The 19,138-nt window shown below is 43.4% G+C and overlaps 1 protein-coding gene across 4 annotated transcripts in view; it reads right to left on the bottom strand.

The window, feature by feature from the left end:
* The window catches only part of snx9b (sorting nexin 9b), a 194,742-nt gene that overhangs the window by 90,184 nt on the left and 85,420 nt on the right, over window positions 1-19,138 (bottom strand). For 3 of the 4 annotated variants that reach the window (XM_085981515.1, XM_085981516.1, XM_085981518.1), the window contains 3 exons: window positions 13,930-14,134; window positions 8,210-8,357; window positions 3,722-3,806 (listed from right to left, as the gene is read on the bottom strand). In XM_085981515.1, coding sequence (XP_085837641.1) covers window positions 3,722-3,806; window positions 8,210-8,357; window positions 13,930-14,134 — 438 coding nt within the window. The remainder of the gene's footprint in view (window positions 1-3,721; window positions 3,807-8,209; window positions 8,358-13,929; window positions 14,135-19,138) is intronic. The other variant, XM_085981517.1, reaches the window with a different exon arrangement.

Below are 19,138 nucleotides of genomic sequence, written 5' to 3'. Positions count from 1 at the left end.
TGTATTCCCTTGCCTTGTTAGCCCTCCCCAAATGCATTACCTCACACTTCTCCGGATTGAATTTAATTTGCCACTTTTCTGTCCACCTGACCAGTTCATTGCTATCTTCCTCACTATCAACCACAGCCGTTTTTTGTATCATCTGCAAACTTCTTAATCATGCCCCCTACATTGAAGTCTAAATCATTGATATGTACACCACAAAAAGCAAGGGACCTAGTACTGAGCCCTGTGGAACCCCACTGGAAACAGCCTTCCAATCACAAGAAGACCAGTCGATCATTACCCTTCGCTTCATGCCACTGAGCCAATTTTGGATCCAATTTGCCACTTTCCCTTGGATCCCAGGGACTTTTACTTTTTAGACCAACTTGCCATGTGGGACCTTGTCTACATGGATTTTAGCAAGCCTTAGACTACATTAAATGCACTACCCTCATCGACCCTCCTCAAAAAATTCAATCAAGTTATTCAGACACGTCCTTCCCTTAACAAATCCATGCTGACTGTCCTTGATTAATCCGTGCCTTTCTAAGTGATGATTTATACTGTCCCTCAGAATTTTTTCCAATAATTTTTCCACCAACGAGATTAGGCCGACTGGCCTGTAATTACTCCATCTATCCCTTTCTCCCTTTTTAAACAATGGCACAATGTTAGCAGTCCTCCAGTGATATGGCAACATGGCTGTAGCCAGTGGAGATTGGAATTGTATTGGCAATTGAACAATTAGTGAAGGAAAATGGAATGACAGTTTACTGGAAAAAGGGAAAGGGCCACTCTAGAGAAGTCAGTCAGGATAACATAGAAACATAGAAGATAGGAGCAAGAGTAGGCCATTCGGCCCCTCAAGACTGCTCCGCCATTCAATGAGATCATGGCTGATCATCCAAATTCAGTACCCTATTCCTGCCTTCTCTCCATATCCCTTGATCCCTTTAGCCTTAAGAAATATATCGAACTCCTTCTTGAATATATTTAATGAATTGGCCTCTACTGCCTTCTGTGGTAGAGAATTCCACAGGTTCACCACTCTCTGGGTGAAGAAATTCCTTCTCATCTCTGTCCTAAATGGCTTACCCCTTATCCTTAGACTGTGACCCCTGGTTCTGGACTCCCCGACCATCGGGAACATCCTTCCTGCATCTAGTCTGTCTAGTCCTGTTAGAATTTTATAAGTTTCAATGAGATCCCCTCTCATTCTTCTAAACTCCAGCGAGTATAAGCCCAATCGATCCAATCTCTCCTCATACGTCATTCCTGCCATCCCAGCCTGGTGAATCTTCGCTGAACTCCTTCCACGGCAAGAACATCCTTCCTCAGATAAGGTGACCAAAACTGCACACAATACTCAAGATGTGGTCTCACCAAGGCTCTGTGCAACTGCAGCAAGACATCCTTGTTCCTGTACTCGAACCCTCTCGCTACGAAGGCCAACGTACCATTTGCCTGCTTAACCGCCTGCTGCACCTGCATGCTTACCTTCAGCGACTAGTGCACAAGGACGCCCAGGTCTCGTTGCACTTCCCCTTCTCCCAATCTATTGCCATTCATGTAATAATCTGCCTTCCTGTTTTTGACACCAAAGTGGATAACCTCGCATTTATCCACGTTATATTGCATCTGCCATGCTTCTGCCCAATCACCCAACCTGTCCAAATCATCCTGGAGTTTCTCGGCATCCTCCTCACAGCACACACGCCCACCCAGCTTTTTGTCGTCTGCAAACTTGGAGAGATTACATCTAGTTCCCTCGTCTAGATCATTAATACATATTGTGAATAGCTGGGGTCCAAGGACCGATCCCTGCAGTACCCCACTAGTCACTGCCTGCCACTCAGAAAAAGAGCCGTTTATTCCAACTCTTTGCTTTCTGTCTGCCAACCAGTTCTCTATCCAAGTCAATACCTTGCCCCCAATCCCATGTGCCTTAACTTTACATGCTAATCGCTTATGCGGGACCTTATCGAACGCCTTCTGAAAGTCCAAGTACACCACATCTACTGGTTCTCCCTTATCTATTTTACCAGTTACATCCTCAAAAAATTCCAGTAGATTAGTCAAGCACGATTTACCTTTTGTAAATCCATGTTGACTTTGTCCAATGGAAATGATTTGGCTGATAAACTGGCCAAGGAAGGAGCAATGGCAGGCCGGTAGTGGGAATTTAAACCTAGCCCACGGGTCAATGTTGGTGCAGCTACTAGATCAGTAAAAAAAGAGCCAGTCAATACAATGTAAGCAATGACAAAGCAAACACTGACCCAATGAAAAGGAAATGTAAATTAGAGTGGGTGAATTCAATGTCAAATCAGGTACAGAATGAGAAATAGAGAGAGGGAAAGAAAGACTGGATAGAGAGAGAGAGAGAGAGAAAAGAGAGACAAGAGAAATTTTTAAAAAAGTTTACATTTTTTGCCATTGTTTAAAATCTCTAAGAACAATTTGTACTTAAAGGTATGAGATGCCACACTTGTAATAGTTAATTCAGTGCGAGAGGTTGATTAGCAGTAATTAACAATCATCATGTTGTTAAAAGGGTACTTACACTTGAAATGACAAGATCTAACTTTGTGGTGATTTAAGTTCGTATCTAACGCGCAAATACAGCACTTCCGGACATTCAAAAAGGAAAAGGGGGGGAAAAAAATGTAAAAATTTAAAATTTTTAAAACGTCTTGAACAATTTACTACCTGCAGGAATGAAACTCCATAGTTTCAATTGTTCCCTTTCTGGGCCAGAGAGGTTGAGTGGCATTGCAGGAACATAAACCTAGTCATTAAGATGGTCATTACACTTAAGTACCAGCCTTAACTTTCTGCAACAAGTTTAATTCATATTTACTGTGCAAATACAGCAATTTATTAAAACTCACGGGGAGGTAGACGACGAGCTGCTCTTTTCGCGAGGCTCATGGCGCAGCAGCACAAATGGTCCAGCAATTTGCGGCGTTCACAACTCATGGGTATTTCTTCCTTGCCACAAATTGCTGGACAATTTACTCACTAGTAACATTAGTGCGTAATAAACTCTGTTATTTTCCCAGCATATTCTGGGCCCTTGCTTCCCGATTTCCCTAAATCGTCTAGCTCTAATTTTAAGATTCCCTTGTTCTTGATTCTCTGTATTTCCTTCATGAAATCTTTTTAACATTTCAAACACCTCGATCAGATCACCTTTCAATCTTCATTATGCAAGGAAATACAAGCCAAGTTTATGCAACCGTCCTCATAATTTAACCCTCGAAGCCCTGGTATCATTCTGGTGAATCTGTACTGCACCCACTCCAAGGCCAATATATGCTTTCGGATGGGTGCTGCCCAAAACTGAATGCAATACTCCTGATGGGGTCTGACCAAGGCTCTATACAACTGAAGCAGAGCTTCCTCCCCTTTGTATTCCAGTACCCTTGAGATAGTAAAGCAGTAAAATATAGGCTACAAAAGAGAACGGTTCAGCTTCATATTGCCTTAGACACATCAGACCAGCAAAATGGTTTCATGTATACAAAAGAACAAACCATCTCCTCACAGTCTCAGCTTCTTCAATTCCTTTCTTAAGCACCAGCAAGTTGACCATCCACTTATCATATTTCAAAAATCACCAACGTACAGAAAATATGCTTCAATTATTTTAATTGTATTCTTAGCCTACCTAACAAGATTTGTACAAGTTGTCCCAAGGAATAATTTTCTCTACCCAATTACCTGTGTAACTTACATAGATTGTAATCTTCTCAGTAGTTTTTAATGGTTGCTTTGAAAGTAGGTAGACTTCAGGCCCATGTTTGGAAAAGGTTGGAAATCTACAAAAAAAGAAATGTGAATCTGGAGTATGCAGATACAAGACCTCCCAGTTAATCACAACCAACAAAACCAACATATAATTTTGCACATTTTCTTGTTATTGGTTTTTAAACACAGTTGGAATCTACAAGATAAAGGAGCAATGAGACTAAACACTACATTCTAGTTTATTAGAAATATTTTGTACTATGTTAATCTTAAAAAGGAGTGTCACCAGCATGAAATTGAACTATTCGAAGAAAAGCAGGGATTCCTCCTAGTCTCCTGGTCAATACTCCTCCCTCAACGTAAACATTATATGGTCATTCATTCATTTGCTGTTTGTGTGACCTTGATGTGCACAAATTGACGGATATATTTTCCTATCCAACAGTGACGAGACTTCAAAAACAATCGATTAGTTGTAATGTACCTCGGGACATCCTGAGGTCATGAGAAGATGCTACATAAATGCGAGTTCTTGCTTTCCTTCATTTCCTGTTTAATAATCTAATTAAAGCAACTCACTCAGTGGAGTTACTGAGATCAACAATGTGAGTTGAAAGGACAATTGTTGAAGCACCCAGGTTGCTGACCGAGTCGAACTATTGATATTATTAATTCTGCCAGGATCAAATTCTTCTATGTTTCTATTAAATTTTAGAAGATAGGAGCAGGAGTAGGCCATTCGGCCCCTCGAGCCTGCTCCACCATTCAATGAGATCATGGCTGATCATCCAAATTCAGTACCCTGTCCCTGCCTTCTCCCCATATCTCTTGATCCCTTTAGCCTTAAGAAATATATCTAACTCCTTCTTGAATATATTTAATGATTTGGCCTCAACTGCCTTCTGTGGTAGAGAATTCCACAGGTTCACCACTCTCTGGGTGAAGAAATACCTCCTCATCTCTGACCTAAATGGCTTACCCCTTATCTTTAGACTGTGACCTCTGGTTCTGGACAACCCCCGCCATCGGGAACATCCTTCCTGCATAGTCCTGTTAGAATTTTCTAAGTTTCAATGAGATTCCCTCTCATTCTTCTAAACTCTAGCGAGTACAAGCCCAATCGACCCAATCTCTCCTCATATTTATATGTCCTCTCCTTGGATCTTATGCTATCCCTAATTTCCCTTGTTAGCCATGGTTGAGTCACCTTTTTTGTTTTATTTGTATGCCAAACAGGGATGAACAAATTCTGTACTTCATCCATGCGATCTTTAAATGTTTGCCATTGCATATCCACCGTCAACCCTTTGAGTGACATTCCCCAATCCATCCTACCCAACTCGCGCCTCATACCATCGCAGTTTCCTTTATTTAAATTCAGGACCCTAGTCTCCGAGTCAACTACTTCACTCTCCATCTTAAATGAAGAATTCGATCATATTATGATCGCTCCGCCCCAGGGGGCCTTGCACAACAAGATTGCTAAGTAATCCTTTCTCATTACATAATACCCAGTCTAAGATGGCCTGATCTCTAGTTGGTTCCTCAACATATTGGTCCAGGAAACCATCCCGTATACACTCCAGGAATTCCTCCTCCACAGTACTGTTACTAATTTGGTTAGCCCAATCTATATGTAGATTAAAGTCACCCATGATAACTGCTGTGTCCTTATTGCACGCATCTCTAATTTCCCATTTAATGCCATCCCCAACCTCGGCATTACTGTTTGGGGGTCTGTATACAACTCCCACTAACGTTTTCTGCCCCTTGGTATTTCTCAGCTCTACCCATACAGATTCCACATCATCAGAGCTAATATCCTTCCTTACTATTGTGTTAATCTGCTCTTTAACCAGCAATGCTACCCCACCTCCTTTTCCTTTTTGCCTGTCTTTCCTGAATACCCCTGGATGTTGAGTTCCCAGCCTTGGTAATGTAAAATGTAAAATTCTTTCTAAGCAAAAACACTAAACATTACCTTCAAGAGACAAAAACAGATTAAGGATGTGAAACTTAAATTTTCAAAACTGTTCCGTTATCAAAAAGGATTCCAAGAAACCTTTTTTAAAAATGCTTAAATCATGAGAAATGTTGACATGGGCAGTCTACCAGGGAAGCAGCACACATGCACAGACACTGAAAGAAAGAAAGACGCTATATAAATGCAAGTCTTTCACGAGCACCCAACGTCTCAAAGCGCTTTACAGCCAATGAAGTACTTTTGAAGTGGAGTCACTGTTGTAATGTGGGAAACGCAGCAGCCAATTTGTGCACAGCAAGGTCCCACAAACAGCAATATGCTAACGGCCAGATAATCTATTTTTGTTATGTTGGTTGAGGGATAAATATTGGCCAGGACACTGGGGATAACTCCCCAGAATAGTGCCATGGGATCTTTTACGTCCACCTGAGACAGCAGACGGGGCCTCGGTTTAATGTCTCAACTGAAAGACTGCACCTTTGACAGCACAGCACTCCCTCAGTACTGCACTGGAGTGTCAGCCTAGATTTATGTACTCAAGTCACTGAAGTGGGGCCTGAACCCGCAACCTTTTGACTCAGAGGCGAGTGTGCAACCAACTGAGCCACTGGCAAACACTGGTACAGTAATGCTTTAGATATTTAAAAGGACACAATCGCTTATTAATAAAAAAGCATTTGACAATTTCTTTTTGGTTTATTTGCAAACATGATGCTAAAATGAATATTTGATTATTTAAGAAAAAATAAATCTCAATTACAGTTAGAGGCTACAAAGCAGTTTATGACATTACAATGTCATAGAAGACAACATAGTCTGAAAATATATATCGGTGAAAATCTTATCTGATGGGTGTTAACTCAAGGGCTGAGCAATGCAGCCTATGGCATAAAGTCTATTTTGGCAAGAATCAAAATTTGCCAATAAAAGTAAAGTAAGTCTAGTATAACACATTGCAGATTATCCCTAATTAAATAAGTAAGCTCTCCAGATAACAGTCACAGAATTACACTAGAAAGTGTATTCTCTAATTAACCTGATTTACATATGCATCATCTACAATCAGCATAATTCCTCAAGAAAGGTACAATCAAAACAGTTATGGAATTTTGGCCTTTATCCCAGGGTGCTAGATTACAAACGGGAGGAAACTATGTTTCGCTTGTTGAGAGCCTTGGTCAGACCCCATCTGGAGTACTGTGTTCAGTTTGGGGCATCGTACCTCAAGAATAATATATTGGCCTGGGAGGGAGTACAGTGCGGATTCACCAGAATGATACTGGTGTTTAGAGGATTAAATTATAAAGGACAGATTGCATAAACTTGGCTTGCATTCCCTTGAGTATAGGGTGATCTGATTAAGGTATACAAGATGATTAAAGGATATGATAGGATAGATAAAGAGAAACTATTTCCTCTGGTGGAGGAGTCCAGAACAAGGGCACATAACCTTAAAATTAGAGCTAGGCCGTTCAGGAGTGAAGTCTTTTTCACAAAAAGGGTAGAAGAAATCTGGAATTCTCTTTTCCAAAAAGCTGTTCAGGCTATGTCAATTTAAAATTTTAAATCGGAGATTGATAGTACCCTTGCCTAACAAAAAAACTAAGGGATATAGAACCAAGGTGGGTAAAAGGAGTTAGTATAGATCACCCATGATCTAATTGAATGGCAGAACAGGCACGAGGAGCTGAATGGCCTACTCCTGTTTCTATGTTCCTACACTTTGTTGTAAGTTCAGAATATCTTGCCATCACAGAATACAGTATATAGATAAATTTTAATACAAATATTATTTTCTTACAATAGATCAGGTTTTATGGGGTAAAATACCTTTGAAACAAAAAAAATGACACTGCCTGTGTTTTCCCATAGTTAAATAGCTACTCAGGAAATTGCAGGTTTCAAAGCCACATCTCTGTGATTCCATTAGCAGGTTAATTGTTCTCAAAAAAAAGGAATTTCACCCTCTTAAATCAATAATAATTAATATATTACATATAGATGCACAAGATTACACCTACACACACCAACAAAGCCAAAAGCTTGAGAAGTTTAATGTTAAGCATCTGTTTTGGCACACGGTGGCATAGTGGTTAGCACTGTTGCCTCACAGCACCAGGGACCCGGGTTCGAATCCGGCCTCGGGCGACTGTCTGTGTGGAGTTTGCACATTCTCCCCGTGTTTGCGTGGGTTTCCTCCGGGTGCTCCGGTTTCCTCCCACAGTCCAAAGATGTGCGGGTTAGGTTGATTGGCTATGATAAATTGACCCTTAGTGTTAGGGGGATTAAATACGTGGGGTTACGGGGATAGGGTGGGATATGTGTCGGTGCAGGCTCGATGGGCCAAAATGGCCTCTATCTGCACTGTGGGGTTTCTGTGATTTCTGTGATATATTACTTGGACAACTATTAATTTTATGAAGGAAATTTATTTTTCACTGACTTTGCAACAAGAACATGAAGCATACATCTGCTACTTATTGCTGTTACCTATTGAGTGACATTTTCACCGAACTGTTGCGAGGAGCTCCACGAGCCAAACCAGTCTCTGCTGACTCAGACTCTGTGCGAGGAAGAATATTTGGAGACGGTTTGGACTCATCCCAATCATCATCCCATTCATCATCATCTGCAGCACCTACAGAGTAGCAAATCCAATACGAATGTGAAGAAACAGGAGTTATACACCCAGACTAACAGAATCTTATACAGAACAGCAATTTAAGAATATGGGAAATGTGCATAACCCTGCTAAAGAGAGTGTTCAAGTAGCTCATAAGGGCAGGCAGTCAGAGAGTGATTAGGTTTTTCTTGCATATTTCTTGGGCAGTTGATAGAGAACCCAAAAACTATTGAAATTACAAACAAATTCAACTTCAAATGTTACATACGAAGCAGAGAGACATAAAATCAGATAGTGCTACTTCACGGTTTCAAAAGGTATGGATTTAAAATTTTTAGAAATTAAGATTCTCTCAATCTCTGATCGATCTTACTCGCTGCCTTCTAAATTTGGAGTAATTTATGACTGGTTCCAAATCTGCATTAACTGCCAAAAAATAAAAATCCATTACAGATTGCTTAGTCAGATAATACTATGAGATCTCTGTTCAAACTTCCAGAAGGTGGTGAAAACAAAAATAATCCAATGGTTGCAATTATAGCAGAGGTGCTTCAGACTAAAAACTTAACAAAGATCAAATTAGTTCAACTTTGCAGTCTCCTATTTCTGCACTCTGGATGGCCTCGAACATTTGGGGCCACAATCAAAAGTTCCTTCTAGTCTATTGGCAATGCTCAACTCAAGCTAACCATTGCAAACTCTCTGGGGGTTAAATTGGATAACCTCCAAAAACAGACACGGATCGCGATGCGTGATTAATCCACACCCATTGATTGAAATGCAGGCAGGACGCCAACTTCATGCTGTTTGCTCACTTCCATGATTGCTGCATGCAGCCAGTGCTCTCCACGCTGTTCACTGGCTGCACGCATCAGCAGGGGGCCCAATATTGTGAGTGCCTAGCAGTACTTAAAGCTAGCCTGCACCTCTTTAAAGGGGTTGCTGGTGTTATGCAACAATCAGCAATGGCTGGTCATGGGAGACAGCAGGCACCAAGGTTTTCAGACGCTGCACTGGAGGTCTTAGTTGAAGGGGTGGAAAAAAGGAGAGATGTCCTGTATCCTCAGGGCGGCCGTAGGCCCTCCAGACACGCTCAGAAGGCAGTGGCAAGAGATAGTGGAGCGTATAAGAACATGGATGCAGTGCAGGAAGAAGTTTAATGATCTCAAGATTAGTCAAGGTCAGTGAATGCATATTCAAATGCCACATCCTACCAACTGCATCTCCGTCCTCAACTCAATTCACCACACCCCACCACTCATCTACCAACAATCTCTATCAGAACTCATACCCAACATTCATATGCTTGACTTTAACCTCACACACTTAGCACCGTTGCAAACCTCAAATTCAGATCTCACAGCTTGCACACACTGGCAGCTGTTCAACCATGACAGCCACATCACCCAAAAATATTGCACGACACACTTCCCTCCCTCTTGCAGGCGAAGGTGGCACACCAGAGGCAGCACGAACTAACCAGAGGGGGAAGAGACGTGCCTGCATGATCCAACCCCCACGGAGATGGTGCTGGCCAATATGGGAAGGGCCATTGCTAAGGCAGTGGCCTGAAGCGATTGATGATGAGGATATCTGCATACCTAATCCTTCTTCTCTCATCCCACTTCTGCTGAAGCTGCTGATGGTGTAAACATGCACTTCTTACTTTCTCTTCTCCCTCCACCACTACCCTACCCTTGTCCTTTTTCCTTTCAGATGCCCAAAAACTGCAGCCTGCGCAGATAGTGAAGGAAGAGCAAGACAACAGTGAAGACGAAGACACACAGTCACTCGATTTCAGAGTCGCAGCCACCAGCTCAGATATCGACACTGCTTGTAATTTAGAGGATAGCACAGGAGGTGGGATCTGCACGTGGTGAGACACCGGGCACAAGTGCGCTACAGCCAGAGCAGGGGGAAAAGGATAGTGCAGGTGCCAGCTTGCCGGAGGGCGAGGTCGCACACTAGTTCTGTTGCAGAGGACTCAGATGACGACTTTGATGAGCCATGCTACAGAAGAAGGCTGAAGGGTGTACACACCCAAATGCTTGGTGCACTGGAAAGCCTGCGTTCAATGTCAGGGAGCATGGAGGAGTCTGGCACCGATTTGGACACAGGGCATTGCGTAGAGATTGGAGCCCATCCTTTCCAACATGGAACAGATGGCTACCTCCAGCAGCACACCTGTGGAACCAACCATACTGCTGCATCTGATGGCCGATGTCTCAGCTTCCATTGCAGCACAAGCATCATCCATCCAACATCTGAATGCTGCAGCGGAAGCTCAGACTGGTGTCATCATGGCTCTGGAAACCACTGTTCAAAGGGACTTCAAAAAGGGGCTTCCAGGGCATCACAGCACTTCAGCAATTTGCTCTCCAACAGAGTACTAGGATTGCCGAGGCGTCGCCCCAGGAGAGTGGCGGTGGCTGTATGGAGTCCTCTCAGGATGACAGCATTCCTGCTCCCACCCCTGCCAAGATGGTGCAGTCTGAAGCCAAGCCTTCTAGGCCAAGAGCTGCTTGAAGTTGCCCTCCAAGGACATCTGCAATCTTCTCCACTGAAAGTCACCAACCATGCTGTAGCCACTGGGGCAGCACCTTATAGGAGCTGTAGGGGCTGTCCAGATTGCAGCTACCCCTTCCTCCTCTAACTTTGTCCCCTCCTCAGCTTCTTGACCGATAGGTGGTGGCAAGGGCTGTTCCCTCATGATGGCAAGGTTGTGCAGCATACCACGACAGATCTCGAGACCCCTTCAGCCAAGTACTGCAGGGCTCCTCCAGAGCGGTCCAGGTGGCGGAATCGTTGCTTCAGGGTGCCAATGGTCTGCTCTGGAAGATTTCTTATAGCCACATGGCTCTCGTTGTATGCCTGCTATGCACGCGTGCATGGGTTGCAGACCGGAGTCACCAGCCACATAGTCAGCGGATACCCCTTGTCCCCCAGTAGCCACCCTTTGGTTTGCCATGGTGGTTGAAATACAGCTGGCACAAAGGACTGCGGCAGAATGAATGCATCGTGATTGCTGCCAGGATACCAGCCACTGACCTGCAAGATGTGTTGCCTGTGGTCACACACCAGCTGCACAATGAGTGCCAACTCTTTCGGTTCAGGTGCATGGCAGAGTTGACATGAAGTGCACGTAAAGTGATGTGCATGCAGTCAATGGCATCCTACACCATGGGCAAGCCTGCAATCCTTGCAAACCCTCATGCTCGCTCCACCTGCTTGTCTCTGGCAAGAGGGAATGAGATGAAGTTGTCTCTCTTTGCATAGAGAGCCTCAGTGACCTCCCTTATGCAGCAGTGAGTGCACTGCAAACTGAGAGATGTCACTTATATCTCCAGCAGCAGCTGGGAAGGAGCTAGACACAGAGCCACGGTCACCTTCCCAGGCAATGCGATCCTTGCCCTTCTCAGCGGTTGGAGTTGTAGCTGCAGCAGGTGGCAGATTTCAGTGAGGACCTCTTTAGTGAAGTGCAGACGTCCCAAGCATTGGTTGTTGCTGAAGTTCATGTATGAGAATTGCTCCCTGAACACCCTCTGTGGATATGGCCTTCTGCTGAAAGCCCTTCTCCCCCTCCTCCTCCCTTTTCTAGCAGCTTGTCCTGCTCTGCGTGGCCTCTCTTCATTCTCCCAGTCAAGCTCAAATGTGAAGAGGAAGGTCTACTAGTCCACCCATGTCTGGGAGCAACTGGTCTGTGCAGAAGCCTTTAAGTCAGCAAAAAAGTACTTCAGCACCTGCCAGACCGCCTAGTCTCCCTGTAGAGACTACTGAAACTTTAACCAACTATAGAAAGCACTCAAAACGCATAGAGTTGCAGCAACAGCCAGAAGAAATAAACCAGCAACTAACCTGCAAGTAGTTTATGTTTCCTTTAAATAGCACTGGTGGGGGGTCCTTCATGTTGTTTAACGTTGTGTTCAGCTGTGAGAGGTTAAGAGAGGTCGTGGGCTGGAGCGTGGAGCTCCAAAATGGCAGCGTTGGCGTCAAATCACCATTGCACGCGGATTGACATCACGATCTGCCTGCTCTGCATGCTGCCAGTGGATGTTAGGTGCGTGCGCGCAAACACCTTTACGAAGATGCCGTCTGGCGCACTTCCCATCGTCATTTGCGACGCTTAAGGGGCATCGTAGCACCCAAAAAACAGGCGCTACAAAGCCCAATTTCACCCCCCTCTCTTCATCCAGTACCCAAAGTTGACAATCCAGGAAAGATTAGACATGGTTCCCTAACAGCTACTATCTAGCATATCCCAAAAGAGCAGTGTTCCTCCCCACTGCTCCCATCACTTCAGCATCAGATAAGCTCTAGACTTCTGCCAGTCTTCCATTGCTTCGGCACTCGTCAAGAACAATTTATTGCACTATGAATATTTCGATTAAAAACTGAAAAGTTGCAAATTTAGATTGCAAGAGACATGATGCTAAGTGAAACAGAACAAAAGCATGTATGATCAAAGCAGAAGTTCAAGACAGTATTTCGTCAACACTTTAGTAGCGACTGTGAAGACTTTTTTTTTTCCACGTGAATGCCCAAGGAAAATAATAGATTTACAATTTAAAAACTCATTTTAAATAACAAGCCATTCGGAGTCACAAATTCATAATTTCTCATTATCATTTGCCGAAAGACAGTCACACAGTTATGACTAAAACAATACTTGAAAATATTCCTGATTTTATGTGCTGGGTTTAAAACAAAGTCAATTGTGAACCTACTGAAATACCGGATATTCAATCAGGCAATTTGTCAGAGACAAAAGACGCAACAAAAAATGGCTTAGGTAGGAGCTAGTGATCCTGTAAAGAAAAAGAACAGACAGAAAACATTGCTGGATACTGAATTCTAGGTTTAATTGTAGCACGGGACAGTGAACAAACGTGCACTGAACTGGCAGGGAACTAACAGGAAACAGGTCAGTTCAGTTTACAACAGTTCAATTTTTTATTTTTCCAAAAGAAGAAAATTTGAATCAGAGGAGTACTGCTAACGTACATGTGGAGGTGCTGAGTTAAAACATGTTCAAAAAGTGAGCAGTTAGATGACAGTGAAGCTGGTTAACTTTGTGCTGGCCTCTCATGCGGTGTTCGGACTGCAACACAAACTGAGCACTTGTCTACTGTATGCAAGCTTCTACTACAATGCAACAGCTAAACATGTTTAATGTTAATAATTCAGTATTTTTGTTTAAAGCTCTCATTGTTTTGAAACAGCCATCATCATTCTAGTCACGTAAGCAACCTATCACTAGACATCAAATAATGCAGAATTTTATTAGTGTAGTTTTCTTCATTGATTGATGAAACTGCAACATACACTTCCCCCTTCATTCATTTACTCATTCTCCCCACCCACCCACCCCCAACCTCCCCACCTTGCAGGTCATTACTTTCAGGCAATACCCATATGCGTTTCATCTCTATTAAAGCCATCATTAGTCTCAAGCACAGACATAAAACAATGATATACAGACGCACATAGAGCAATGTAGCAGCAAGTCCTCAGAAATCTTACTAAAATACCCTATTGAACTGTAGGTCTGAACATTAGAGAACTGTACTATAAGTTTACTGCCACTGACCTGGACCCTGGTAGGCCTGTGGATGACCATAGCCAGTCGTGTCCCAATTATCTGCAGTGCTATTTTTCTGTGCATTTGAACTCTCTGTGTTTGCCGGCCAGTTTACTGCATTCCAGGCATTTCCACCGTTACCTGCATTATTAGTGCTCCAGTTCCCAACTGAACTAGTGTTCCAGTTAGACCAGGGATCATCTGCGTTGTTTGTCTGTTAAATTAATACAAGTCATATAAAAATTACTGAGTTTAAAAAATATAATTCATTTGTCAAACGTAATGACCCTGATTTTGCAGTAATAATAAATGAGGCCATCAGCACTCACTGTTATTATGGTGTAAATCGGACAGCAACTTCTGGCGTCTGCACATGCGCTTTACTATGTACATGTGGACGCCAGAAGTTGTGGTCCAATTTTCCCTGCTCCTCCACATAGGCTTGGCATTGGCACGCAACACGCAAGGGCATGAAGTTGCAGTATTTACCCACTAAACACGCCAGAAAAGAGAGTTACGGCTTGTCCATTCAACGTAAGTGAATTTTTAGCGCTGTGATAAGTTTCAATTACTGCCAAACAACCGCTCTGGCACTGAAAATTAATTTTTACAAGTGCAGAGTCTCATTCTTTCAGATCTTAATTATTGTTGGAGATTTTCTTAAAAATTAAAATAATTATTTTTTACTTTTTCTTTGTCTCTTAATCCCATCTTTCTTCCCACTCTTTATTTCGATTTCTGTACGTGATTTTACATTGAATTAAATATTCTAACTTATACTTCCTGGTTTAGACTCTGCTTGCCTCAGTGAGGATTCTTCAATCTGACTGGTTGAACAGACAAGCTGTTGCTTGCCCTGTTCACACAGGTCCCACATCCCCTGCACAGGGTTCAGATGCCGATGACAACAAGTTGCCGCTCAAAAGCCCACGAAAAGTCTGTGGGCAGCTGTAAGCGTAACGAATGGCAAGCGCCACCGACCTTGTCAGAAAATTTGCTGCTTGTACTGATTGACAACTTTCCAGTATAAAGCAGAAAGCCCTCATGCTAGTCATTGTTCGCTGCAAGTAATAAAATAATCTCTATTTAAAAAGATGTTGCCTTAGTGACTCAGTGGGTAAATGCACTGTACAGTGTAATACTAAACTGCAAACAGAAAAGTTTGAGGCCCAATCCCAAATTCTACTAAGTTAATCACAACCATACAGTAACAAGGTACTACAACCTGGTCCCCAGTGTCCCTAAACTTCTTTTTAATCCCCCATACTACTAAGCGCCATCCAGCGACGCCTGCTGCAGTGCACTTGTGTAAACATTGGGGGAGGCCAGGAATGGCCACTGGCGTGATGTATCCCCGCTGTCAAATAGTTTACTACACTGTCAAATAGTTTACTACACTATCTAGCGAAATGGGTTTTTTTTCCTTTCCAACGATAAGCTAGTGGATCTCCTGTGGCATCGTCCACAGAATGTCAAGAAAAAGCAAGTTTCCGTGCATTCCAAAAACAGGAATGGGGAAAGTTCTGCACAGCTTTTGAACAGAATTATTACACAGAAATAACTTCTCCCAAGACAATCAGAGCCTGGAGGGGGCCTTGGATGGGCCTATGAAAAATTTAAAAAAGTGGGAAGAGGACTAACGGGTAGAATGAAGGGCCGGGAGCTGAATGCCTGACTTTCAAACATTTCATGATGGATAATAATGAACGCTAAAAAGATTTAAACAATAGCCAGATTTTGCTGTAGAAATAACGGCAAGGCTAACAGCACTCACCGCTATTAAAGTGTAAATCAGACAGAAACTTCCGGTGACTGCACAAGCACAGTTAAATGTGGAAATCAAGAAGTTGCTGCCCGAGTTGTCCTGCTTCTCCAGAAGCTGCGCTATAATGGTATCTCGCCGAGAGACACGGCATTGAAATACGTGGAACTTAAAAAAAATATATATTCATTCACGGGATGTAGGATCCACTGGCAATGCCAGCATTTATGCCTATCCCTAATTGCCCTCGAGAAGGTGGTGGTGTGCTGCCTTCTTGAACTGCTGCAGTCCGTGTGGTGAAGGTACTCCCACAGTACCGTTCCTCTTTTGATTCCCACAGTGCTGTTAGGGAGGGAGTTCCAGGATTTTGACCCAGCGACTATGAAGGAACTGTGATATTTTTCCAAGTCATAATGGTGTGTGACTTGGAGGGGAACTTACAAGTGGTGGTGTTCTCATGCGTCTGCTGCCCTTGTCCTTCTAGGTGGTACAGGTTGCGGCTTTGGGAGGTGCTGTCAAAGAAGCCTTGGCGACTTGCTGCGGTGCATCTTGTAGATGGTACACACTGCAGCCACGGTGTGCCGGTGGTGGAGGGAGTGAATGTTTAAGGTGGTGAATGGGGTGCCAATCAAGCAGGCTGCTGTGTCCTGGATGGTGTCGAGCTTCGAGTGTTGTTGGAGCTGCACTCATCCAGGCAAGTGGAGAGTATTCCGTCACACTTCTGACTTGTGCCTTGTAGATGGTGGAAAGGCTTTGGGGAGTCAGGAGGTGAGACTCTTGCTGCAGAATACCCAGCTTCTGACCTGCTCTTGTAGCCACATTATTTATGTGACTGGTCCAGTTAAGTTTCTGGTCACTGATGACATCCAGGATGTTGATGGTGGGGGTTTCGGCGATTGTAATGCCGTTGAATGTCAAGGGGCGGTGGTTAGATGCTCTCTTGTTGGAGATAGTCATTGCCTGGCACTTGTGTGGCGAAAATGTTACTTGCCACTTATCAGTCCAAGCCTGAATGTCGTCCAGGTCTTGATGCATGCAGGCACGGACTGTACTTACGTGATATATACATACTAAACTCGCCAGAAAAAGTTAGGGCTTGTCCATTCCAGTGCAAGTAAAATTTTTATGGCTTGATAAGGCTTAGTTATTGCCGAATAACCTCTCTTGCACTGAAAATTAACTTTTACAAGTGTGGAGTCTCATTCCTTCAGATTTTAACTATTGTTGGAGATTTTAAAAAATATAAAAATTTAAATAATTGTGTCACTTTTTCTTTCTGTCTCTTATCTCTGTCTTAACCTCATTTTTCTTTCCCTCTCTTTATTTCACTTTCTGTATCTAATTTGACATTGAATTCAATATTCTAACTGACACCTCATGATCTGGACTGCAGTATGTGGGAGTTTGTGGACAGCAACACTGTCCTGAGCGAACATGTCTGCAGCAGATGTCTCCGTCTTAAATCTCTCCAGTTCAGGGGCTTTGAGCTGGAGTGCGAGTTGGAGACACTCAAAGACACATAAGGGAGGGGGAAGAGTATCTGGACAGTTTGCTCCAGACCTCGGTCACACCTCAGAGAGGTGCAGGATCAAAACAGGGTTGGTGTGACCGATAGTGTGCAGAGTAAGGGGAACCCAGGTAAGAAAGAGAATGAGGATCCTCAGAAACTGATCCTATCCAACAGGTACAATGTACTTGCTACCTGTGAGGATAAGGATAAAGACTAATCGGAAGGACAGCCAAAATGCGGACCATGGCACTTCGGAGCAGGAGGGTGTCTTCAGGGGGGAGGAGGACGAGGAGAGGAAGCGTAATGTGGTAGTTGTAGGGGATTCTATAATTGGGTGGACAGATAGCATTATTTGTAAGCAGGAGCAAGTGTCCCACATGGTATGTTGCCTACCTGGTGCCAGGGTAAAGGACATCTCGAACCGGCTTGAAAAGGATACTGGAGAGGGAGGGGGAGGATCCAGTCGTTGTGATCCATGTTGGAACCAACAACATAGTGGAGAGTAGGAAGAGGTCCTGTTTGGGGAGTACCAGGAACTAGAAGCTAAATTAAAGAACAGGACCTCAAGGGTTATAATCTCTGGATTATTACCTGAGCCATGTGCAAATTGGCGTAGGGATAAGTTGATTAGGGAAGTAAACACGTGGCTAAAGGAGTGGTGTGGAAAAGAGGGGTTCCATTTCATGGGGCACGGGCACCGGCACCAGTATTAGGACAGGAAGGAACTGTACCATTGTGGCGGGCTCCACCTGAACCGGTCCGGGACCAGGGTCCTAGCGGAAAGGATAAATAGGGCGGTCACAATGACTTTAAACTAGTAAATGGGGGGAGGGCTCAGGTGGAAATTGTAGTAGAAATAGTAGTTCAAAAACAAACGCAAGGGAAGAGAGTAGAGTAGCAGTCAGAAATTGTGCTTTAGGCACTACAGGTAAAGGGAAAACTAAAAGATGTAAAGTGATTAAACCAGGTAGAAGAAATAAGAAACAAGCAAGAAAAACATTAGAGCCGAAGGACAGGCTAAAGTGTGTGTCCCAAATAAGCGTTCTTTATACAAACGCACGGAGTACAAGGAATAAACTGAATGAACTGCAGGCGCAAATTCAAATTGGAGGGTATGACATGGTAACCATTACTGAGACATAGCTGCAAGATGGTCTGGACTGGGAACTAAATGTACCAGGTTATAAGGTCTACAGGAAAGATAGGGAAAATGGCAGTGGGGTAGGAGTAGCCTTAGCGATTAAGGATGAAATCACTTCAATGATAAGAGAGGATATAACGAGAGGCAAGCAGGCAGTGGAGACTTTATGAGTAGAATTAAGAAATAGAAAAAAAAATTAAGGCTGTAGTGGGAGTTGTGTCCAGGCCCCCTGGTAGCAGCTGTGAAGTGCTACGTTGTATAAATGCAGAGATTAGACAAGCGTGTAGTAAAGGCAGAGTGGTTTTAATGGGAGATTTTAACTTTCATATAGCTTGGGATAAGCAGACTAGCACCTGTCAGAAAGGTAGTGAATTTCTTGAGTGTATCTGGGATAGTTTTCTACAACAATATGTCCTAGAGGCAACAAGGGGCGTGCCATATTAGATTTAGTAATGAGTAATAAGCCAGATTTAGTTAACAGCCTAACTGTGCATGAACATTTATCCAATGTCGATCATAACATGATCGAGTTCAACGTAGCGTTTGAAAGGGAGAAACGCAAAACAGCTACTAAGATTCTAGATTTGGGTAAGGCCGACTTCAAAGGGATGAGACAGAGACTGTCCACAGTAAACTGGGCAAATCTGTTAATGGGTAAAATGACAGACCACCAGTGGGAGATGTTCAAAAAAGAATTTGAGGTGATACAGAACCAGTTTATACCCCCGAGGGGCAAGAGCTCTATTTGCCATAAAAAACAGCCAGGGATGACTAAAGAGGTAAGGGACAGCATAAAACTAAAAGA

Source organism: Somniosus microcephalus, chromosome 3 (genome assembly GCF_052327205.1).
Source record: "Somniosus microcephalus isolate GS21.2 chromosome 3, FLI_Smic_1.0, whole genome shotgun sequence".
In the NCBI taxonomy this organism is placed as follows: Eukaryota; Metazoa; Chordata; class Chondrichthyes; order Squaliformes; family Somniosidae; genus Somniosus; species Somniosus microcephalus.
The sequence above is the reverse complement of the archived record's forward strand: the minus strand, read 5'-3'. Positions and strand labels throughout refer to the sequence as shown.